The sequence below is a fragment of the Chiloscyllium punctatum genome, chromosome 33 (assembly GCF_047496795.1).
Source record: "Chiloscyllium punctatum isolate Juve2018m chromosome 33, sChiPun1.3, whole genome shotgun sequence".
NCBI lineage: Eukaryota > Metazoa > Chordata > Chondrichthyes > Orectolobiformes > Hemiscylliidae > Chiloscyllium > Chiloscyllium punctatum.
Genome location: NC_092771.1, coordinates 28,490,977 through 28,516,110, shown reverse-complemented (window position 1 = coordinate 28,516,110; position 25,134 = coordinate 28,490,977). Strand labels below are relative to the sequence as shown.

At 42.7% G+C, this 25,134-nt stretch overlaps 1 protein-coding gene across 1 annotated transcript in view; it reads left to right on the top strand.

Annotated features, from left to right (window-relative positions):
* The window catches only part of LOC140458518 (fibrillin-1-like), a 574,711-nt gene that overhangs the window by 537,986 nt on the left and 11,591 nt on the right, over positions 1–25,134 (top strand). Inside the window, exons 60-62 of the mRNA XM_072553247.1 lie at positions 15,862–15,978; positions 20,725–20,853; positions 24,220–24,339. Coding sequence (XP_072409348.1) covers positions 15,862–15,978; positions 20,725–20,853; positions 24,220–24,339 — 366 coding nt within the window. The remainder of the gene's footprint in view (positions 1–15,861; positions 15,979–20,724; positions 20,854–24,219; positions 24,340–25,134) is intronic.

Below are 25,134 nucleotides of genomic sequence, written 5' to 3'. Positions count from 1 at the left end.
AATTCAGAAATCTCATCCTTCACAGTGGATTCCAGCATCTTGCCCATGACTGAGGTTCAGCTAATCGGTCTGCAATTTTCCGTCTTTTGCCTTACTCCTTTTTTAAACAGGGGTGTTACCTTAACAATTTTCTAGTCCTCTGGGGCCCTTCCTGATTCTAATGATTCCTGCAAAATCACCACTAATGCCTTCGCTATCTCTTCAGCTGTCTCCCTTAGAACTCTGAGGTGTAGTCCATCTGGTCCAGGTGATTTATCCACCTTCAGGCCATTCAGTTTTTCTAGCACCTTCTCCTTGGTGCTGGTCACCATACTCAGCTCTGCCTGCTCACTCTCTTGAATTTTTGGGATATTACTCATGTCTCTCCATGAAGACTAACGCAAAGTAATTATTCAGTTCCTCAGCCATTTCTTTGTTCCCCACTACGATCTCTCCTTCGTCACTTTCAAGCAGCCCAATGTCCACTTTTACCTCTCTTTTGACCTTTATATACCTAAAGAAACTTCCAGTTTTCCTTTATATTACTGGCTAGCTTACCCTCATATTTAACCTTCTTCCTCCTTTTTTTGTTGCCCTCTGTGGGTTTTGTAAACTTCCCAATTCTCTGGTTTCCCACTGCCCTTCAGCACATCATATGCTTTCTCTTTTCTTTTATGCTATGCCTGACTTCGTTCATCAGCCATACTGCCTCATCCACCCTTCATCATGCTTTTTTCATCCTCTGGTGAATCTCTGATGTGTATCCTAAATCACTCCCATAAACTCCTGCTATTGCTATTCCACTGTCTTTCCTGCTAGGCTTCTCTCCCAGTCAATTCTACCTAGCACCACCCTCATGCCTCTGTAATTGCCTTTATTCAGCTGTAATACTGTTACCTCTGATTCTATCGTCTCCCTACTCAACTTGAACTTCCAATGCTCGGCTGAAGGGTGGGCAGAGTGATGGTGGGGGTCTGGCCACATCTGGACTCTCCTGAGTGGAGACTGTCGAGGGGACTTTATTGTGAGGAGAAGTATCTGGTCTCGGCTCAAGTTCCCATCACACTTTTGCTCTACCTCGGTCCTCACTAGTCAATAGGCATATAGGAAGCATCCAGCCAGAGGTGGGGCAATGGAATTCAGATGTTGGCAACTTTCGAGCAGCCCATGGAAGCTGCCAAACTGTCCGAGGAGGCAGACAGACAGTTGCAGGATTGGTTGTAAAGATGACAGGCATTGCAGTGCTGAGACTGCATGAGCACAGCCTCTCAGCTGTGAGGATTGGTGCACCCTGTATATGTGTCTGTCACTGCTGCTCCTCCCTGTGCATTGCCATGACCACAGTGTCCACTCCTGCTGGGGCCTTAGGTAGTACCTGGTGTCCAGCAGTCCTCCCGACCAACAGTGACACAGAGTGATCTCCCTTACCGATCTGTATAGCCGTCAGTGTATTGAATTCACCAAAATGCAATCTCACATTGTACATGCTTATGGACCCAACTAAATTTTCATCATCCATCCTACTGGATGGCCAAAGCAACAGTCTTAACAATGATTCCTGTGAAGCCACTCTCATCTGAGAACCTCTCTCTGTGAGACATGGACTGGTCCTTGGCAAGATGCCTGCACCTGTAAACATGACACAGATGCTTTGTTGCCACTGGTTAATAGGGGTGTTCAAGGCATTTCAATGACCATCTGGTTAATGTGAGTCTGGATTAGTGGTGCTGGAAGAGCACAGCAGTTCAGGCAGCATCCAAGGAGCAGCAAAATCTTGTAGAGAGAGGAGGAAAACTTCTTCAAGGCTGGCATCCTTGCAAGAGGATTCGCAGTAGGGTTCTTCCAGCACCACTAATCCAGAATCTGGTTTACAGCATCTGCAGTCATTGTTTTTACCTGGTTAATGTGAGTGTTGCAGTGCAATGACAATTATCACTTACTCGGGTGTTGAGACATTCTTGCGGCAGCAGTCCCTGTCTTTTCCTATGCGGGCAAGTATTCTTTCTTCAGGGAGGGTGAGGACTCAAATATCGGAATGGAACCACCTGTCTGGCATCACTCCATCCTTTTATAGGATGTCGTCTCCTGTAATGAAATAAATGGGCAGGTGTGTAAGACACAATGGGTGGCATGGCTGTTAGGACTGGAGCACATGGGGAAAAGGTATTCTGGTGTTCCAAAGGGTTGAGGAGGCAGCACTAAGGGGATGCAGAGCTTGTGGGATGATGAAGTGTAACCAAAGTTAGGGAGGGAAAATGTTCCTTGAAGAAAAAGTGTCAGGGCATATGCATCGGTGGGAGGTGAGTCCAATGGTGCAGGAAAGTGTGAGGTAGCAGAGAGCAGGGTATTGCACTTAGCTTGATGCAGTACAGAAGGTCATTCATCTGCTTCCTGCACTGCAGGTCAGTCCTTCTCAGCCTGGAGATGGCACTCTGTATGATCTCTAACTGAGCTGGCATGGTCTGATGCCATAGCCTCCTCTACCATTCCTCTGGGAAAAGGATTCCTTTCCTCTCGACAACATAAAGTTCAGCCTTGTCTCTTCAATCCCTTTTACTCATTGCAAATGTTTCTTCTGTCCTTGTCCAACTCACCACTTACTCAAAGCTTATTCTAACCCTTCCTGTTTCTGATGAAAGTTCATAGACCTGAACTTAATTCTTTTTCTTTGTCTGCACACAGATGCTGCCTAATTTAATAACTCCAGCATTTTCTGTTTCTATTTCATATTTCTAGCATCTGCAATATTTTGCTTTGCAAATAAAGTTTAAGAGTAGTTATTCAGGTTGGAGAAAAATAAAAAGGGATGTTCCTCGAGGATAAGTAGCTGGAAGTATTATTCATAACTTGCAATAATTATTGCAAATCAAGAAACACAAATAATCCTATCCTCCTATACAGATGTTAGTCTTCATCCAATTTGATTCATTCCATTGATACCAAAAAATGTTTGAAGGTACTGGATGCTGAGACAATGGACCCTGACAACATTCTGGCAAAAGTACTGAACATTTGTCTTTTGGAATTAGCCAGGTTTATAGCCAAGCTGCTCCAGTACACATAGAACATTGGCATCTACCCAGCAATATGGAAAATGGTCCAGCTATGTCCTGCCCATAAAAAGCAGGACAAAGGTAATCTGACAACTTCCACACATCAGTCTACTCTCAATCATCGGCACAGTGGTGAAAGAAGGGACCGCAACAGTGCTGTCACCAATGCAGTTCACTGATGTTCAGTTTGGGTTCCATCAAACCCACTCAGCTACAAACTTCATTATAATCAGTGGGCAAACATGAACAAAGGAGCTGAACCTGAGGGAAATTGTAAGCGAGTGTCCTTGACATCGAGCCGGCATTTGAATGAATAAAGCATCAAGTGATAACTGCTGGCTTGCCATCAATAATAGGGCAGCTAAGTCTTGAAATTGTCACCATAGTAGAACTTTGCTTTGACAGGAGAAACTGTAGTTATATATAGGAGCATAGGATTAGAAATAGGTCATTCAACCTCTTGAATCTGTTCAGCCATTCAGTGAGATTGAGGCTGATCTGTGGTCTAACTCTATGTGGGCTTTACCCAATATCCCTTCAACAAAAATGTATCTAACTCGGATTTAAAGTAATAACTGATTTAGCAATAGCTGCCATTTGTGAAAAAGGGGCTGTATAGCAACACATCTGAATAGATTGATTAGAAAATATTGTAAGAATATAAGAAGTGGGAGCAGGAATAGATCATTTGGCCCCTCACGTCTGCCCCACCATTCAACAGAAGTTATTCCAGCTCAGCAAAGCCAACATGTCCCTGTAACTTGAAAAATCTATCTGTCTCCTCTTTAAAAACTGTCAGTAATCTAGCCTCCACAACTCACTGAGATACAGCATTCCAGACATTCACTACCCTCTGGGAGAAGAAATTTCAGCACATCTTGCTTTTAAATGAGTGTCCCCTAGATCGAGATGCTTATCCTGTCAAGTCCTCTCATAATCTTGTATGTTTCAATAAGATCACACATTCTTTCAGAATCTAATAAAGAAAGTCCTAACCTATTTAGATGTTCTTGATAAACCAGTCACTTCATCCCAAAGAATCAGCTTAATGACTCTCTTGTGAACAGCCTCCAATGCCATCATATCCTTGCTTAAAATTTGGGGACAAAAACTGTATACAATACTCTGTACAGTTGGAATAAAATTTGTCTGTTTTTAACTTAACTCAATTGCAGTAAAAGTCAAAATTATATTTGTTGTCTTAATTATTTGCGGCACCTGTATGCAAACTTCAGGTGCTGCATGTTCAAAAACATTCAGATTGCTCTGTGCTTCACCTTTTTGAGATTCTCTCCATTTAAATATTGGTCTTTCTTTTGATTATTTCTGTTAAAGTGCATGACCTGGCACTTTCCTACATTAAATTCCATTGGCCAACTTTTCACCCACCCGCTCAACCTATATATATCCCCTTGCAGTTAGTTAAGGGTCATTTAGTCCTGAAGAAGGGTTACACCCGAAACGTTAACTTCTCCACCTCCTGATGCTGCTTGGCTTGCTGTATCCTTCCAGCATCCTGTCTACCTTGGATTGCAGCATCTGCAGTTTCTTTTGTCTCTAATTCAGTTGGCTAGACGACAGGTTTGTGATGCAGAACGATGCCAACAGCACAGGTTCATTTCCTGTATTGGTTCCTGTACTACCATGAAGATATCACCTTCTCAACCTGCCCCTTGCCTGAAGAATGGTGACCTCAGGTTAAGCCACCACCAGTTGTGTCTCTCTAATGGGAGAGAAAGGCTATGGTCCTCCAAGACTATAGCTTTACCTTAAGCTCTAATGGAGGCCCTAGAGCTCATCCTTGTGGCAGTCCACTAGTTATGTCATTCCAACTGAAATTGACCCATTCGAAATAACGTCTTTTGTACGTTATTAGTGGTAATTATTAGTTAGTGTGTTATGATAGTATGTAATCCATAATACCATGAGCTCCTAATTTGTGTAGTAGCCTTTTGTGTAGCATCTTATATACCATTAATGAAGAAGGGCTGCAAAGAAAAGCCTGGGAACTATAGAGCAGTGAGCTTAACATCTGTGGTAGGTAAGTTACTTGAGTAGATTCTGAGGGATAAGATATACATGTGTTTGGAAAGACAGAGTTTGATTAGGAGCAGTCTGCATGGCTTTGTGAGTGGGAGATCATGCCTCACAAATTTGTTAGAGTTCTTTGATGAAGTGACCAGGAAGGTTGATGAGGGCAGGGCAGTAGACGTATCCTATGTGGATTTCAGTAAGGCCTATGATAAGGTTCCACATGGTAGGCTGCTCTGGAAAGTTAGATCACATGGAATCCAGGGGGAGCTGGCAAGTCAGATACAAAATTGGCTTGTTGATAGGAAGCAGAGGGTAATAGTGGAAGGATGCTTATCGGACTGGAGGCCTGTGATTGGTGGAATGCTTCAGGGATCGGTGCTGGGCCCATTGCTGTTTGTTACCTACATCAATGATTTGGTTGAGAATGTACAAGGCATGATTAGTAAGTTTGCTGATGTCACTAAAATAGGCGGTATCATGGACAGTGAGGAAAGTGATCAGAAATTACATCAGGTCCTTGATCGGCTGGCAAGTGGGCCGAGAAATGGCAAATGGAGTTTAATATAGATAAGTGTGGGGTCTTGCATTTTGGGAAGTCAAATCAAGGTAGGATTTTCATGGCGAATGGTCCGGCCTTAAGGAGTGTAGTGGAACAGAGGGATCTTGGAGTTCAGGTTCATAGTTCTCTGCAAGTGGAGTCCCAGGTAGACAGGGCAGTGAAGGAGGCTTTTGACACACTGGCCTTCATCACTCAGGGCATTGAGTAGCAAAGCTGGAAAGTTATGTTGCAGTTATACAGGATGTTGGTGAGGTCACACTTGGAGTATTGTGTTCAGGTTTGGTCACCTTGTTATAGGAAGAGTGCAGAAGGAGCTTACAAGGATGTTGCCTGGTCTCAATAGTCTGAGTTTTAAGGAGAGGTTAGAGTGTAGGAGATTGAGGGGAAATGTTGTAAAGGCATGAGATACATAGATAGGGTGAATCAGTCTTTTTCCCAGGGTTGGGGAATTGAGTTCTAGAGGGCATCAGTTTAAGATTAGAGGGGAAAAAATAACAGGAAACCTTACGGGCATCTTTTTATACACAGAGGTAGGTATGTAAGTGGAATAAGCTGCCAGTGGAAGTGATTGGGGCAGGTACATTAACAACATTTAAAAGGCATTTGGACAAATACGTAGATAGGAAAGGATTAGAAGGATATGGGCCAAATGCAGGGAAATGGCATTAGCATGAACAGACATTTTGGTTGACATGAACCAGTTTGGGCAAAAGGGCCTGTCTGGAACTCATCTTATTAAACATCCAAGCGCACGACACAACCAGTTCCCCTTTATCAAGTGTTACAACACGAAGGTGAACCCCTCTGTTAATTGAACCAAACACCCAGAAAAGCTAATCTCTCTTCGTAATCTGTTAAAATATGAGACAGAGAACTTCCAAATTCCACTATTCAAGGAAAGTAACATCAATTTACTTTTTTTAACTCTAAAAGTGAACATAACAATTATTCATAATTCTAAGCTCCGCTTTCTCTTAACTGCTTACTACCTGCCTCCAACTCTATAACAATATACTGTTCCATTAAGACACTCATTAAAATTACATCAACTTAATTTCAAAACGACACACTCACTGTCATCTTCTATGTCTTTCTTCTTCCGGCTGTTGATCTCCCTGGGGCATCTTCTTTCTTTTTACTGTGAGTATGTTTCATATGAAAAGATACCTTTGATAGAGAGGGTTTTCTAATTTCTTGGAAAGCAAGATGTTAGATCTCCAGGCTTTTCTGTCTCAATGGCAGTTGCTCTCTCTCCAATTTTCAAAATGTCTGCATTTCTATATCCCCAAAATCAGATCGTCTCATTGATTTGATGTTGGCAAAACAGTAAATTCAAACTCAATTGGGTTTCAGTATCCTGCGGCATAATTTAAACTGATTAGTTAAATTCGAATTGTCAAAACAACAACCAAGGGTATCCTTTTCAAAGCCAAATATTACATGTTTTCAATTTTCCAGTACACTGTGGGACTGCCATCTTGTCAGATACACAGGTGCTTGTAATCTTTCAGTTCAAAACAGCATTCACTTTCTTTTAAAGGTGTAGTACATGTCTGCTTGTTAATCATTTATCAACTCTAGCATGTGTGTCAAACATGGCTTCCCTTTCACAAAACCATGTTGACTCTAGTTGAGTTGAGCTTTTCTAAATATCCTGCTATTTCTTCCTTAATAATGGATTATAGTATTTTCCCAATGGCAGGTCATAGGCTAACTGGCCAAAAATTTCCTCCTTTCTGTCTCCCTCTCTTGTTGAACAGGGGTGTCACATCAGCAGTTTTCCAATCTGCTGGAATCAAGTGAGTTCTAAATTATTTTGATCCACGATATATGCAGCCACTTGCTTTAAAAGTCATGAACGCAGGCAATCACATCCGAGCTGCTTTCAGTCTCATTACATTGTCAAATACTTGTCCTTTGTGACAGGAACAAAAGTTACAAATGGTTACAGAATCATTTCTCCCATGCTTCTTGCTTATCTGATATCTTTTGGATGTTTCTACTGCCCTCCATGAAGACTGGTTAAATATATTGGTTTAAATTATCTGTTCCCTGTTATCAATTCCTCAGTTGCATTCTCCAAGGGTTCCGCTGTTCCTTTGGCTACTGTGTTTATATATACATAGAAGCTCTTGTTGTTTGTTTTTATATTTCTTACCAATTTACTTTCATATTCAGTTTTTTCCCTCTTTGTTAGCTTTTAAACGTCCACTGCTGGTTCTGAAAAATATTCCCAATAACTGGCCTACCATTAGTTCTAATCACTTTGTATACTTTAGTTTTCAATGGGTACTCTCCTTGACCATTTTTGTTAACCAAATATGCTTTGTCCTTCTCATTGAGCCCTTTCTGACTGGAATAAATTTTTGCTGACCACTATGAAGTATCTGCTAAGTGTCCACCACTGTTCAGCTACAGACTTACCCCTTAGTTTATTTTCCCAGCCGATTTAGAACATAGAATGGTACAGGTCCTTTGGCCTACGATGTTGTGCCAAACATTTACCTTAATCTATAATCAACCTAACCTACACACACCTCAATTTACTGCTGTCCATGTACTTGTTCAGCAGTCACTTAAATGTCCTGAAAGTCTCTGACTCTACTACCACTGCTAGCAATGCATTGCGCATACCCACCACTCTCTGCTTAAAGAAACTACCTCTGACATCTCCCCTTCCTCCAATCACCTGAAAATTATGACCCCTCCTGACAGCTATTTCTGCCCCTGGGAAAAGTCTCTGGCTATCTACTCTATCTATGCCTCTCATTACCTTGTATACCTCTATCAAGTCACCTCTCTTCCTTCTTTCCAGTGTGAAAAGCTCTTGCTCTCAATCCAGGCATCCTGGTAAATCACCTGTTTACCCTCTCTAAACCATCAACATCCTTCCGATAATGAGGCGACCAGAACTGGGCACAATATTCCAAGTGGAGTCTAACCAGCGTATTGTGGAGCTGCAGCAAAACCTCACGGCTCTTAAACTGAACCCCCCATTAATGAAAGCCAAAACACCATATGCCTTCTTAACAACCCTATCAGCTTCGATGGCAACGTTGAGGGATCTACGTACAGGTCCCACCTTCCCCAGAAGGTACCCCAATGATCTATGTATCTGAAGCCTTCTCTCCTGCACCAGCCTTGTGGCAATGTGTTAAGTGCATTCGCTCTCTGTTCCTCGCCTCACTAGCACGTGGCACTGGTAGTAATCCTGTGATTACTATTCTGCTTGTGCTGCCTTTTAGCTTCCAATCTAATTCCCTGAAATCACGTTTTAAATCCTCATCCCTTTTCCTGGCTATGTCATTGGTTCCAATGTGCACCATGATTTCTAGCTGCTCCCCCTCCCCCTTCAGAATCCTGCACACTCGATCAGAGGTATCCCGGACCCTGGCACCTGGGAGGCAACATACCTTCTAGGAGTACCGTTCGCGACCTCAGAGTCTCCTGTTCGTTCCTCTCTAACTATTGAGTCTCCTACCACTACCACTTTTCTATTCTTCCCCCCTTCCCTTCTGAGCCACAGACTTGACTACTATGGCTTCCCCTGGTAGGTCATTCTCCCCAACAGTATCCAAAACAGTGTACTTATTATTGAGGCGAATGGCCACAGGGAGTCCCTCCACTGTTCCCTTTCCGTCCCTTGACTGTCACCCATCTGCTTTTGTCCTGTACCTGAGGTGAGACAACCACCTTGTAACTCCTCTTTATTACCCTGTCTGCCTCCCAAATGATCCGAAGTTCATCCAGCTCTGACTCCAGTTCCCTAATGCGGTTTCTGAGGAGCTGGAGTTGGCTGCACTTCCCAAGATGAAGTCAGTGGGGATGCTCGTGATGATCCTGACCTCCCACATTCAACAGGAGGAGCATGCAACTGCCCTAACATCCATTCCCACTGTTCTAAATTCCCAAAGAGACATTTGTAAAAAAACTAATAACCTTACTGAATCGGCACACAAAACCTTTTATTCCGGTTGGAGGAGGAGGATGGGTGGGAGACACTACCTAAGTAGTGTTTTGGGTAAAGAGACTGCCCAAATATTTTACCTCACTTACTCAGCAGTAAGTCCACTCTTGGTAAAAACAATGACTGCAGATGCTGGAAACCAGATTCTGGATTAGTGGTGCTGGAAGAGCACAGCAGTTCAGGCAGCATCCAAGGAGCTTCGAAATCGACGTTTTGCGCAAAAGCCCTTCATCAGGAATAAAGGCAGCGAGCCTGAAGCGTGGAGAGATAAGCTAGAGGAGGGTGGGGAGAAAGTAGCATAGAGTACAATGGGTGAGTGGGGGAGGGGATGAAGGTGATAGGTCAGGGAGGAGAGGGTGGAGTGGATAGGTGGAAAAGGAGATAGGCAGGTAGGACAAGTCCGGACAAGTCATGGAGACAGTTACTGAGCTGGAAGTTTGGAACTAAGGTGAGGTGGGGGAAGGGGAAATGAGGAACTGTTGAAGTCCACATTGATGCCCTGGGGTTGAAGTGTTCCAAGGTGGAAGATGAGGTGTTCTTCCTCCAGGCGTCTGGTGGTGAGGGAGCGGCGGTGAAGGAGGCCCAGGACCTCCATGTCCTCGGCAGAGTGCGAGGGGGAGTTGATGTGTTGGGTTACAGGGCGGTGTGGTTGATTGGTGCGGGTGTCCCGGAGATGTTCCCTAAATCGCTCTGCTAGGAGGTGCCCAGTCTCCCCAATGTAGAGGAGACCGCATCGGGAGCAACGGATACAATAAATGATATTAGTGGATGTGCAAGTAAAACTTTGATGGATGTGGAAGGCTCCTTTAGGGCCTTGGATAGAGGTGAGGGAGGAGGTGTGGGCGCAGGTTTTACAGTTCCTGCGGTGGCAGGGGAAGGTGCCAGGATGGGAGGGTGGGTTGTAAGGGGGCGTGGACCTGACCAGGTAGTCACAGAGGGAACGGTCTTTGTGGAAGGCGGAAAGGGGTGGGGAGGGAAATATATTCCTAGTGGTGGGGTCTGTTTTGAGGTGGCGGAAATGTCGGCGGATGATTTGGTTTATGTGAAGGTTGGTAGGGTGGAAGGTGAGCACCAGGGGCGTTCTGTCCTTGTTACAGTTGGAGGGGTGGGGGATCTTCCGTAATTACACCGGCATCACTCCCCACCTCTTCCTCCGCTACATTGATGACTGCATTGGCGCCACCTCGTGCTCCCGCAAGGAAGTTGAGCAATTCATCAACTTCACCAACACATTCCACCCTGACCTTAAATTTACCTGGACCATCTCTGACACCTCCCTCCCCTTCCTGGACCTCTCCATCTCCATCAATGACGACCGACTTAACACTGACATTTTTTACAAACCCACCGACTCCCACAGCTACCTGGATTACACCTCTTCCCACCCTACCTCTTGCAAAAATGCCATCCCGTATTCCTCCGCTGTATCTGCTCCCAGTGGATACAGTCTGATTGGGATGCTGGTCGGAGGGCCTTTAGGGACCTCGTTCCCTTATCACTCCTTATTTCCAACCAAACTGACTGTACCTATGTCCTTATTTCCAATTGCACTGATGCCTTGTGTTATTAACAAAGCTACCACACCTCCTTGCCTATTCTTCTGAAATGTCAAGTAACCTTGAATATTCACTTCCCAGTCTTGGTCATCTTGTAACCACATCTCTGTAACAGTTATCAAGTCATGTTCATGTATTTCTTCTTGTGCTGTCAACTCACCTATCTTGTAATAAATGCTTTGTGCAGTCACGTACAGAGCCTTTTTACCATTATTACTGTCACTGGTTTAATTTCTGCTGCACTGGTCTGCATATATTTCCAACCTTCCCTGTCACACTTTGTTTATCATTCACCCCTTCAAGACCCTGTGCCTGTGCACACTTGTTTCTTTTTCATTTTTGAAACTTTGTTCCAATTGAACCCTCCTATCCACTAATTAATTTAAACATTTGTCTGTAATCTTAGTTCGTAGAATCATAGAATCCCTACTGTGCAGGAAGAGGCCATTTGGCCCATCATGTCTGCACCAACCCTCTGACCAGCATCCCAACCAGACTGAGCTCCCAGTCCTATCCCTGTAACCCCGCATGTCTAATCTACCTAGCCTGAGCATCTCTGAACACTACATGGCAATTTAGCATAGCCAATCCACCTAACGGGAGAAAATTGGAGCACTGAACGGAACTTCACGCAGACACACCAGTTCCGAAAGAGTCCCATCCCAACAGAACAGCTCTCTCTTTCCCAGTACTGATGGCAATGCCCTATGGCGCAAAACCCATCTCTTCCTCACCAATCTTTGAACCACACATTTACTCTCTAATCTTATTGACCCTATGTTAATTTGCATGTGGCTCAGGTTGTAATCTTGGCATTATTGTGGGCGGCACAGTGGCACAGTGGTTAGCACTGCTGCCTCACAGCGCCAGAGACCCGGGTTCAATTCCCGCCTCAGGCGACTGACTGTGTGAAGTTTGCACATTCTCCCCATGTCTGCGTGGGTTTCCTCCGGGTGCTCCGGTTTCCTCCCACAGTCCAAAGATATGCAGGTTAGGTGAATTGGCCATGCTAAATTGTCCGTAGTGTTAGATGCAGGGGTAAAGGTAGGGGAATGGGTATGGGTGGGTGTGCTTCGGCGGGTCGGTGTGGACTTGTTGGGCCGAAGGGCCTGTTTCCACACTGTAAGTAATCTAATCTAGAACCTTTGTGGTTCTACTTTTTAATTTAGTCTAAGATTCTCATAATCCCTCAGCGGAGCCACTTTTCTAGTCCTAGCTGTATCAGTGGTTCCTGTGTGGACCACAACAGCTGAATCCTTCCCCTCCCACTCCAGGTCAGATGACATGTGCTGACCCTATGCACCAGGTTGGCAACAAGGCCTTGGGTACTCTGTCAATGCTGCAGAGAACATCTATTCTCATAACTATGCTGTCCTCTGTTACTGCTGCATTTTTTTTTTCTTTTCTCCCTCACTTGAATTACAGTTTTATATGCTGTTGTACTTTTTTGGAACTTTGGAGAAAAAAAAAGTCAAAACAACGGCACTTTTAAAAGAGAGAGGAACAGACAAAGACAGCACATGGTCAGGTCAGTGCAGGAGAAAGAGCGAGACACAATGTTATTGAGATATCTCTCTTGATTAAACTTAAAAATATAAGCCATAAGTATTAGGTTAGCCTTGAGTGTTGTTTTGTAGAGGAATAAGATGGTGCTATGTTCTGGGTCTGCAGATTGGAAGAAGCAAAAATGGCCCTTAGTCGAGTGATATACTCTTCTTGTCGGATGAGGGAGTTTAGGGAGAGTTTATGTGTTACTGAGGATTATATCTGCAATAAATGTCATTGGTTGCGAATCTTATCACATTGAATGGATCGTTTGGAGCGACAATTAGAGGCAATGAGGAATTTACAAGAGAAGGCAGGTGTGATGGAAGACAGTAATAGGAAGGGAGAAAAGTCGCAGATACAGTCAGATAAATGGGTTAACTCCAGGAAAGATAGGAGAGGTAGGCAGGTAGTGCAGGAGTCTTCGTGGCTATCCCAATTTCAAACAAGTATGCTATTTTGGAAAATGTAGGGGGTGATAGATTCTCAGGGGAATGTAGCATGAACAGCCACATTTCTGGTATCAAGACTGGCTCTAATGCAATGAGTGTTACATCGGTTTCCAATAGATTGATTGATTGTGTTTAGGGACTTTCTCATCCGAAGCACAGACAGATGTTTCTGCGGCCAGCAGTGAAAAATCAGAATGCTGTGTTCCCTCCCGAGTGCCAGGATCAAGGATGTCTCAGAGAGGGTGCAGAATGTTCTCGAGGGGAGAGGTACCAGCAGGAGGTCATTGTACACATTGGAACCAATTACATAGGAAGGGAAAAGGATGAGATTCTGAAGGGAGAATATAGAGAGTTAGGCAAGAATTTAAAATGGAGATCCTCGAGAGTAGTAATATCTGGATTACTCCCGGTGCTGTGAGCTAGTGAGGGTAAGAATAGGAGGATAGAGTAGAAGAATGCATGGCTGAGGAGCTGGTGCAGGCGAGAAGGGTTCACATTTTTAGATCATTAGAATCTCTTCTGGGATAGATGTCACCTGTACAGAAGGACAGATTGCACCTGAATTGGAAAGGGACTAATATACTGGCAGGGAGATTTGCTGGATCTGCTCAGGAGGATTTAAACTAGTAAGGTGGTGGGGTGAGACCCAGGGAGATCGTGAGAAAAGAGATCAATCTGAGACTGGTACAGTTGAGAAAAGATGCGAGTCAAACAGTCAGGGCAGGCAAGGGCCAAGCAGAGAACAAGGTAGGTCTGATAAATTAAACTGCATTTATTTCAATGTAAGAAGCCTAACAGGGAAGGTCGATGAACTCATGGCATGTCCAGGAACATGGGAATGGGATATCATAGCAATTACAGAAATGTGGTCAGGGATGGACAGGATTGGCAGCTTAATGTTCCAGGATACAAATGCTACAGGAAGGACAAAAAGGGAGGCAAGAGAGGAGGGGGAGTGGCATTTCTGATGAGGGATAGCATTACAGCTGTACTGAGAGAGGATATTCCCAGAAATATATACAGGGAAGTTATATGGGTGGAACTGAGAAATAAGAAAGGGATGATCACCTTGTTGGGATTGTATTGTAGACCCCCTAATAGTCAAGGGGAAATTGAGAAGCAAATTTGTAAGGAGATTTCAGTTATCTGCAAGAATAATAGGGTAGTTATGGTAGGGGAATTTAACTTTCCAAACATTGACTGGGACTGCCGTAGTGTGTACAAGGACATTTTCTGATTCAGTATGTAGATGTACCTTCCAGAGAAGGTGCAAAGCTTGACCCACTCTTGGGAAATAAGGCTGGGCAGGTGACTGAGATGTCAGTGAGGGAGCATTTTGGGGCCAGCGACCATAATTCTATTAGATAGTGATGGAAAAGGATAGACCAGATCTAAAAGTTGAAGTTTGAAATTGGAGAAAGGCCAATTTTGATGGTATTAGGCAAGAACTTTGAAAAGCTCATTGGGGGCAGATGTTCGCAGGAGGCTGAGAGGTGACCGTATAGAGGTTTACAAAATTATGAGGGGCATGAATAGGGGAAATAGGCAAAGTCTTTTTCCTGGGGTCGGGGAGTCCAGACTAGAGGGCATAGTTTTAGGGTGAAAGGGGAAAGATATCAGAGACCTATGGAGCAACTTTTTCACACAAAGGGTGGTACGTGTATGGAATGAGCTGCCAGAGGATGTAGTGGAGGCTGGTACAATTGCAACATTTAAAAGGCATTTGGATGGGTATATGAATAGGAAAGATTTGGAGGGATATGGGCCGGGTGCTGGCAGGTGGGACTATATTGGGTTGGGATATCTGGTCAGCATGGACAGATTTGACTGAAGAGTCTGTTTCCATGCTGTACATCTCTGTTACTCTATGGCTGGAAAATGGAAAGCCTTCAGAAATGAGATAGCGAGAGTCCAGAGACAGTATTATCTTGTTAGGATGACAGGAAAGGCTGGTATATGTAGGGAATGTTGGATGACTAAAGAAGTTGAGGGTTTGGTTAAGAAAAAGAAGGAAGCATATGTCAGGTATAGACAAGATAGATCGAGTGAATGCTTAGAAGAGTATAAAGGCAGTAGAATTATACGCTAGAGGGAAGTCTAGAGGGCATAAAGGGGGCTTGAGATAGTTTGGTAAATGGAGTCACAGGTGAGGTGCCGAAAGACTGGAGGTTGGCTAATGTGGTGCCACTATTTAAGAAAGGTGGTAAGGACAAGCCAGGGAATTGTAGACCAGTGAGACTCGGTGGTGGGCAAGTTGTTGGAGGGAACCCTCAGGGACAGGATGTACATGTATTTGGAAAGGCAAGGACTGATTAGGGATAGTCAACATGGCTTTGTATGTGGGAAATCATGTCTCACAAACTTGAGAAACATCCTGCCCTTATAAATCTCTCTGACCATCCTCCCCCTGTTATACTCATCCAGTGTTCCTTGAGGTGTAGGCATCCATTACTGGTCTTTAGGATCATGAACAACAGCTTCTGATGAGCCAGGAAGGCAGTGTTAAGGCCCCTGGTTTGCCAAAAACTCACTGAAGCTTGCTGGCCAATCCATAATGAGCTGATTCATATGGTGATTTTCTCAGCAGTGTGGGTGACAAATGGTTGCCACCTCACCTGTCCATCTGTACGTTAAAATAAATGGAAAGTTTCTTTGAAATTCTTCGTCTTCCAATTTAACACCATAATGGATTAAAATATTTCTTCCTTTCTTTTAGATCTGGATGAATGCGCTACAAAGCAGCACAATTGCCAGTTCCTTTGTGTCAATACGATAGGTGGATTTACTTGCAAGTGTCCTCCAGGATTCACACAGCATCATACAGCATGTATTGGTAAGTCACTGATTAGGGCAAAAACAAAGACAAATGTTGCAGAAAAGTCAAACCTAGAATATCAGAGATATGCAGCATGGAAGCACCACAGCCACTTTATAGGCTACAGTGAATTAGTTCATGCTGATTCCATCAGCAAAGATTACAACAGCATACGCTGTAGATGATAGAGTTATTGGTCAGCAGCTTCCAGATTTCCCTGAATAGGCAGATGTGAAAAGTTGCTGTCTGGTTTTCTCAATAATAAGGGCAAACACCAATAGCCTCACCATTATTGCTGTTGCATATTCTGGATCATTATCTTCAAACTTCACTTCAATTTGTTTTTGTCAAATTTGTTATGATTCATCATATATTTATAAACTAAGTTAAAGGTAGAACTAATCTCCAGAATAAAAATAAGCATATTACCATACCCTTATTAACCTTTTCCTTTTTGCCTAACTCCAGAAATTAAACAAGAAACTCGGAATTTGAAGAATAGCTTGTATCTCACAAAAACCTCATTAATACTCACTGTATGGTCTCTTCTGAAATAGTTAGCAACTCTTTGCCGAAACACAAACTTGTGATATACATCCGTATCCATTTAGAAATATATCAAAACTTCATAGCACCTGTTTCCTTTAAAGCAAGATCATGACAGCTGTACATCTGTCTTTTCACAAAATATGTCAAATGATTTGTGTATTGGTAAATTATCTTTTTATTCACATGCTGCTTAATTTTAGATACATGAAATGCAATCAAATTGTTGTCCAAGGTTAAATTCATTTCTGTACGTTTCGTGCTTTAAACCTTGGAATTGGAACAACCCTGCTTTTACTATTTTTAAAAGGCTAGCCATAATTTGGTTAATTTTATGTTTGTTTTAAAAGTTAGAAAAGTTTGTTATTTACCCACAGTAGAAATGTAGTGACTCAAGATGATTCATCTTCTGTGCAGAGCCAATTGTACTGAGAAAGGGTCATATTGCCTTAAAGATTATGGAACAAATTTGTAATGTTTCCATTTACTGAGAACATATTACGAATCAGTTTACTAATACCTGAGAGAAAGCTACAAGGTGCAAAGTTTAGATGATATCATGAACAATGGGAGTAATGACTATTAATATCATTGAGATTCTAGCATTAAATTCCAGCCCCTAATTTGTTCTTTGGTTCTTTTTCATTTTATGTCAGTGGTGCAACATTTTATGTTTGCCTACCATTATATGTACTGGCATACTGAGATGCCAGTGACATCACACAGAACTATAATCGTAACTGCTGACTTGAAACAGGTTTTGAAAGTATCCCTATTATATAGAGATATTACTTGAACGCCTAGTGATATAAAAGAATCCAATTTTGACTGAAGCATATGTACTGTTTTACCTGCGATATATAACAATTACAGTAGATATATTTTGGATTCATTTATCCTTTATGAAAAGGCAATGCATACTCAATATTTTATTCTTAAGCCACTTAAAATTTTCAGTATTTTTTCTGTCGATTCATCAAGCTATAATCTGACAGAATCATTTATTTTCATTCAGTCAAAACAACCTAAAGAATAGCTGGAGTATGAGCTGGATAAATACCTAATCCTTCTCAGAGCGGATTTAAATGCAAAAGTGGCAAGGGGCTGTCTTTCACGAATATGGGACATGAGCCATGTGTACTTGCAATTGAGAATACCCAGAAGTATGCTGCAATTAATACCCAAAAGGGTTTGTACCAATATATGAGACTGCCATTTTGGGGTATCATCAGCCTGTGTAATTTTTCAGTGGTGATGGCGAACATTTTACAAGGTCTACCCCAGATTGCTATTTATCAATATGACATGCTAATACAGGGGAGACCGGTAAGGAGCACTTAGAGAACTTGGACATAGACCTTAGATGTTTCTCCCAGGCAGGCGTGCACCTTAGAAGGAAAAAATGTGTGCTCCAATGACCCCAAGTGACCTACTTGGGCTATTGAGTTGACAAGATAGGGTTACACACACTGGGCGATGAAGTGAGGGTGATCAACTGTGCCCTCGCTCCCACATCTATACTAGAATCTAGATCTTTCCTTGGCCTGTGAATAATTATGGAAAGCTCACCCATAACCTGGCCTCCATCCTGGCACTTCTGAATCAGCTCCAAAAAAATGTCGTAGCCAAGTCATAGCTTTCAGGGAAGTGAAGAAATAGCTATCTTCCTGTAAGGTGTTGACACAGTATGATCCCAAACAAGATCTGTTAATGACATGTGATGCCTCCCTGTATGGTGTTGGGGTAGTATTAGCTAATAGATGAACAAATGGAGAGGAATGCCTAATAGCATAAGCATCCAGGACTTTGGCCAATGCAGAGTGTAAATACACTCGGATAGTGAAAGAAGATTTGGCTGTCATACTTGGAGTCAGGAAATTCTACCAATACCTTTATGGGTGTAAATTTGCAATAATAATGGACCACAAACCCCTGCTAGGACTACTTAAAGAGGACAAGGCAGTGCCATCCATAGCTTCAGGCTGTATTCAGCAGGGGGTCCTCATAGCAAGTATGAGTTGGAACACCATTTGGGAGGTGCAGGTGCATTGAGCCACCTCCTACTGGCAGATACTCCACTAGTGGTACGTCATTGAAAAAGTCTATAGTGGTTTTAAATTATCCAGACACACTTCCAGTCACAGCTGACAATATCAGACTTTGGATGCAGAAAGATCCAGTCCTGGCAAAACTGCAATAGCTGGTGGTGTTGGGGAAGCTAACAGACCATCATAACCAGAATCGAAACATTTTTGGACCAAGAGAGCCCAGATCACAGTAGAGGGCAGCATATTATTATGGGAAACAAGAGTGATTGTCCTGAACACAGCTACTGGCTGAACTCCACCAGAGTTATCCAGAAGAGTCCAAAATGAAGATGTTGGTGAGAAATTATATCTGGCCAGAATTGGATGCAGTCATAGCCTCATTGGTAGGGCACTGCACAGAGTGCCAACAAACACAAAACTCATTGCCAACTACTCCCCCACATTCATCTGAATGGCCAGGCAAACCCTGGACTTGGCTACACGTTGACTATCCAGGTCCTTTCATGGGCTGAATGTTCTTAGTCATTGTGGACACCCACTCAATGTGGCTGGGCATGCATAAAGTTCATTTGTCAAACACAGGTAAGACAATAGTAAAACTATATGCATCTTTTGCAATACACAGACTTTCAGAAGTGCTGGTCACAGATAAGGTATCATCATTTACCAGCAGGAAATGTGAGTATTTCCTAGAGTTAAATGGAATTTGACGTGTATGGACATTTCCATAACATCCAGCATCCAATGGTCTGGCAAAAAGACCAGTCCAAACGTTGAAGGCACATTTAAAGAAACAGCCTACAGCTTCACTATCCAGGTTCATATTTGATTATAGAATCACCCCTCATGAGTTGCTAATGGGAGAACACTCCCCACCAGGTTAAATCAGATCTTCCCAGACCTGGGGACAGGGAGCATGAAACAGCATCAGGAGCACTGATTGGCACTGCTGCCTCACAGTGCTAGGGACCCAAGTTTGATTCCAGCCCCGACTGACTGTGTGGAGTTTGCACATTCTCCCGTGTCTGCAAGGATTTTCTCCAGGTGCTCTGGTTTCCTCCCACAGTCCAAAGAAGTGCAGGTTAAGTGGTTTAGCCATGCTAAATTGTCCGTAGTATCCAGGGATGTGCAGGCTAGGTGGATTAGCCATGGGAAGTACAGGGTTACAGGGATAGGGTGGGGTTGGGTCTAGTAGGGATGCTCTTCAGAGCTTCATTGTGGACTCGATGGGCTGAATTGCCTGCTTCCACATGCAGGGATTCTATGATTCCAGCGCTAATGCTGGACACAAGACTCTGCTAAGGGAGAGGGACAGTTTACTTAAGGGGATGGAGTTTGTTAAGGGGATAAAGTTAGGAACTATGGGAATGGCCCTGCGTGGGTAAGAGACTTAGTCGATGCAAAGTCAAGTCCAGCAACTTATAAAGTTCAAGTAGGTTCGACAGTCCTGAACAATCATATGGACCCTATGAAAAGCTGCAAACTTGCAAATGGTGTGGGTGCAAAATGTGCCCGGCTCCTCGATAACCTTTCCGACTGTTCCAGAACCTGTGGGTTCTCCCTCTCCGTCAAGCATTAAAGATGCCTTAGAATCTGAGATGGTCACAGTGGATGTTGCCAAATCAACACCTTTACCACCTGAAGAAGAGATTGAATTTTTTTCCGATCATTCTGGGCAGAGCGTATCAAAGGCAGAGTTGGAGGAACCTGACCTGGTGCTAAAATGCCAAGGAGGATCTACAAAAAAAAACAGACTCTGTCCTCAGACTCAGAGGGGGAGGGATGTAGTGATTGTTACAAGATCAGCCAGATGGACCTCTAGAACATGAGCTCCCTAATTGAGACTGCTAATCCGGGAGTCATGGCTGACAGATAAAAACAGGAGTGTCACAGGTTCGGTTCACTCTGAGAGCTGGCTCTGGGAGAGCTGCATCAGTGTCAAGGGCTCTCCCCGTGTAAATAAAGGGTGACTTGGTGATGGGATAACAGCCTCTGTGGAGTTATTTCAGCGTCTTTTTGCCGAATGTTTTGGAAGGTAATCAAGATATTTGTTTAATCTTAATCCATGTCAAGTATTAGCTATTTGAATCCTGGGATTTTCCTTTAAATTACAGTAATTTAAATACCTTCACTGGCTGACCAAATATATTGTCTGATTGATCTTTTACAGATAACAATGAATGTATTTCTGAAACTAATGTTTGTGGAGCTAAAGGAGTGTGCCAGAATATCCCAGGCAGCTTTCTCTGTGAATGCCAGCGTGGATTTTTGCTGGATCAAACTGGCCACAGCTGTGAAGGTAAAGTTTGAATTGAGCTAGTAAAATGTCTTGGATAACAATCATGTAACAGGAATGGAGAGAGGCCACAAGTTGAAGGTGGGGAAGTGGAGAAGACACCAATTGGATTGCACTGGATTTTGCATTCAACAAATCTTGTGACCTGCAATAAGAATACAAGCCTTATTAACTTATTAATACTAAATTAAGCAAAGTTAAACAGAGCAACTTTACAAGCAGACTTACTCCTGTATACCAATGCTATCTTATCAAGGTTCTATACAATTGTAGAAATATACCTTTGCTCCTGTATTCAAATCACCTTACAGCAAAGGCCAATGCACTACTTGCCTTGTTAATTGCTTATAGCACCTCATTGGCCCCTTTTACTGACTTATGAACAAGGAAACCGAAGTCCTTTGAACACCAGCACTTTTTAGATTAGATTAGATTACTTACAGTGTGGAAACGGGCCTTTCGGCCCAACAAGCTCACACCGACCCGCTGAAGTGCAACCCACACAGGCCCACTCCCCTACATTTACCCCTGCCCCTAACACTACGGGCAATTTAGCATGGCCAATTCACTAACCTGCACATTTTTGGACTGTGGGAGGAAACCGGAGCACCCGGAGGAAACCCACGCAGACACGGGAAGAATGTGCAAACTCCACACAGACAGTTGCCTGAGGCGGGAATTGAACCCGGGTCTCTGGCGCTGTGAGGCAGCAGTGCTAACCACTGTGCCACCGTGCTGCCCACTTCTCAACCACTCACCATTTAATAAATATTCCATTCTTTTGTTCTTTCTACCAAAGAGGATAACTTCACACTTATTAAAATTATATTCGATATCATGTTCTTACCCATTCACTTAGTCTCTCCAAGTCCCCTGGACACCTCCTTGCATCCTTCTCACAACTTCCATTCCTATGTAGCTTTGTCATCTAGCAAACTTGGAAATTCACTTAATGGTTTGGGTCCAATGACTCTCACTGGACCCGAAATGTTTACTCTGATTTCTCTCCACTGATGCTGCCAGACCTGCTGACTTTTTCCAGCAATTTCTGTTCTTGTTTGTGTTAGAAATATTACATTTGGGCCCCATGTCCAAACTGTTTATAGAGATGGTGAACAACTACTGTCCCATTCTGATACATGAGGTACCCCAATTGTAACAGCCTACTTTCCTGAAAATGATCCATCTTTTCTTATTCTGTTGTTTTTTCTGTTAACCATTTTTCACTGCACAACTATTATCTGCAACCCATGGTCTTTAATTATGTTTACTACTTCCTCTGTGGGTCTTTGTCAAAAGTCTTCTTAAACTTCAAATACACAATGACCATTGGCTCCCCCTTATCTAGTCTGTTGGTAGCATTCTTGAAAACTCCAGGTTTGTGACACATAAATGAAAGCAGAAAGTGTTGGAGAAACAAGCAACTCTGGCATAATACTTCAATCCCAATATGACTGTTTGTCAGAATCATAGAGTCCCTATAGTGTGGAAACAGGCCCTTCGGCCCAACAAGTCCACACCAACCCTTGAACAGTAACCCACCCAGACCCATTCCCCTACCCTATTATTCTACATTTACCCCTGACTAATGCACCTAACCTACACATCCCTGAACACTATGGGTAATTTAGCATGGCCAATCTACCTAACCTGCACATCTTTGGACTGTGGGATGAAACTGGACGACCCGAAGGAAACCCACGCAAACAAGGGGAGAATGTGCAAACATCACACAGACAGTAGCCCGAGGCTGGAATCAAACCCAGGTCCCTTACACTGTGAGGCAGCAAAGCTAACCAGTGAGCCACTATGCCCCCCACCCCAGAATATGGAATGGATCATGAGTTCCCTTTCATAAATCCATGTTGACTCTGCCCATTCATACTATTATGTAGTAAGTGTCTTGTTATCACACTCTTTGTAATAGCTTCTAATGTTTTCCCAACTGCTGACATCAGCCTAACAGGTCTATAGTTCTCAATTTTCTATCTCTGCCCCTTCTTAAGTTGTGGAGTTATATTTGCTACTTCATAGTGTACAGGAATCTTTTCAGAATCCATAGAATTTTGAAATAATAACTACAAATCCATTCATTATCTCTATAGCCACCTCCATGAACACTGATGTGACTCACTTGGTCCTGGGGCTTTATCAGCCTTAATACCATTTGACTTTCAAACACTTTGTTAATATTCATTACTTTCTGTTTCTAATTTTCACAAGTCCCTTGGTTCCCTCATATTTCTAGGAGGTTTTCTGTGTCTTAATTGAAGACAGACACAGAGTAATTGTTTCCTTTTTACACCATTTTCCAATTCTCCATAATAGATTTTTCTCTCTCTGCCTGTAATGTAACACTTTGCTAACCTTTTCCCTTTCTTTACCAATTTCTGGTCACACTTTATTGTATTCTAAATTGCTCCCAATCCCTGGGTTTATCACATTTTCTAGTTATTTTATAAGCTAATCCTTTGATCTAATACAGTCCTTTACTTTGTTAGCCACAATTTATGTACCTTGTCTTTTGGGTTTTGTAACTTGGAAGAATCTGTATTTGTTGTAGATCATGTAATACTTTTTTAAGCACTAGCCACTGCCTGTCAACCATTAAATCATTTTGTATATTTTCTCAATCTACCATAGCCAACTTGCCCCTCATATCTTCTTATTTCCTTTGTTTATATTTTTCTGGATGCGAAATGTCCAAAAGGATGTAATGCCGCCTTTAACATTGTGTCCTATGGGAACCTATGATGTTTAAAGTCATTTCACTTAAAATTGCGATTTTCAGCAGCACAATCATAAGTGAGGACTCTTCCTGTGCTTATTTTTCAAGTCAAGAATCTGCCTGTTCATGTTGATAAGAAACCCGAACATTACATCTATTACAGTACCATATGACAGATTCTATCTCTGGCTGTTTTAATTCATCAATATGATCATTTTATTTAACTTGGTTGAGTTTGTTGCCAAGGCTACCATCAGGCTGCAAGTTGTGTTTTGCCTGGGTCAAGCAGTATCCTCAGAGCAGACAATTTAGTATTGGCCAAAATCGAGGAGAACAGCTGATTCGAACTAACATGACTTGTGAATAAGTCTTGTTAAACTAGCCTCATAAAAGTACAGCCAAAATAACCCACATAATGGCTGAATCTTGGTGGTGAATGTGTTAGCTCATAAATACTCAACAGGGCCTTCATTAGAGGGCTGCAGCAATGGAATTCTTTTCTTGAAAGTTGTGTATATAAAATTATACAAAGTTATTGTAACAAATTACAATCCTGTAAAATAAACCTTGCTGTTCACTGCAAGTATTAATCTTAGAGTATAGATTTTAAATACGTCTATGTATTTTAAATCACTTGTTAGATATTGATGAATGTGAAGGAAGCCATCGTTGCCAGCATGGCTGTCAGAACCTGATTGGTGGGTATCGATGCAGCTGTCCACATGGTTATCTGCAGCACTATCAATGGAATCAATGTGTTGGCAAGTACCTCATTCTTAGGAAACAAACTTTTGAGTGAAAGAATTTTTGTGTTTGTTTTGTTAACAGTATGTAAGTAATTCGCTCAGTTTTAATTTCTTACTCAGCGTTCCCACCTCCTAGTTCAGAACAATCTGATACCTACATTAACACTGGCAATACAGAACACAGTTTACTATCTCATGTGTCCCCATTGCCAAACTGGCCAAACCTTAATGTCTGATTTGCTGTGTTGTGAAACTCTGTGGAGAATGAACAGATCTTGTTGTTTACAAACATTGAATGCCCCCAGTTCCTGCCTGCACTATCTCAGGCCTCACCTTCATTACTGTCATCTGTCTGCCACTGCACCTTCTCTCGCAGGTCTGTGACAAACCAACACCCAACAACCACCACCACCCAAGATACACACAGACACGCGCACGCATGGGATCAGGCTACTGGCCAACATCAAAACTGAATTACAATGGGAAAAAGTTTAGAACGCACTGTTCAACATAGCAATCCAAGAGAACAAAAATATCTCTGCATCTAGGGAGTGCAAAGAGTCTCAATCTTTGATTGCGCAGTATCTGATAAGTAATCTACCACACTACCACTAAAAATGCTTCGGTCCCATTCCATGTAAATTTAAATATATTTCCATAAATGTGGGGTTTAGAAAGAACAGGGATCCCTTTGTGATTATTGTGTCCACATATCTTAACAAATTATTGGAAACAAGCTTCTCAAAGGAACTGTAATTTGATAATTTGCTACTCCCTGCCAAAGTTGTAATAGTTTCTTTCAGAATATAA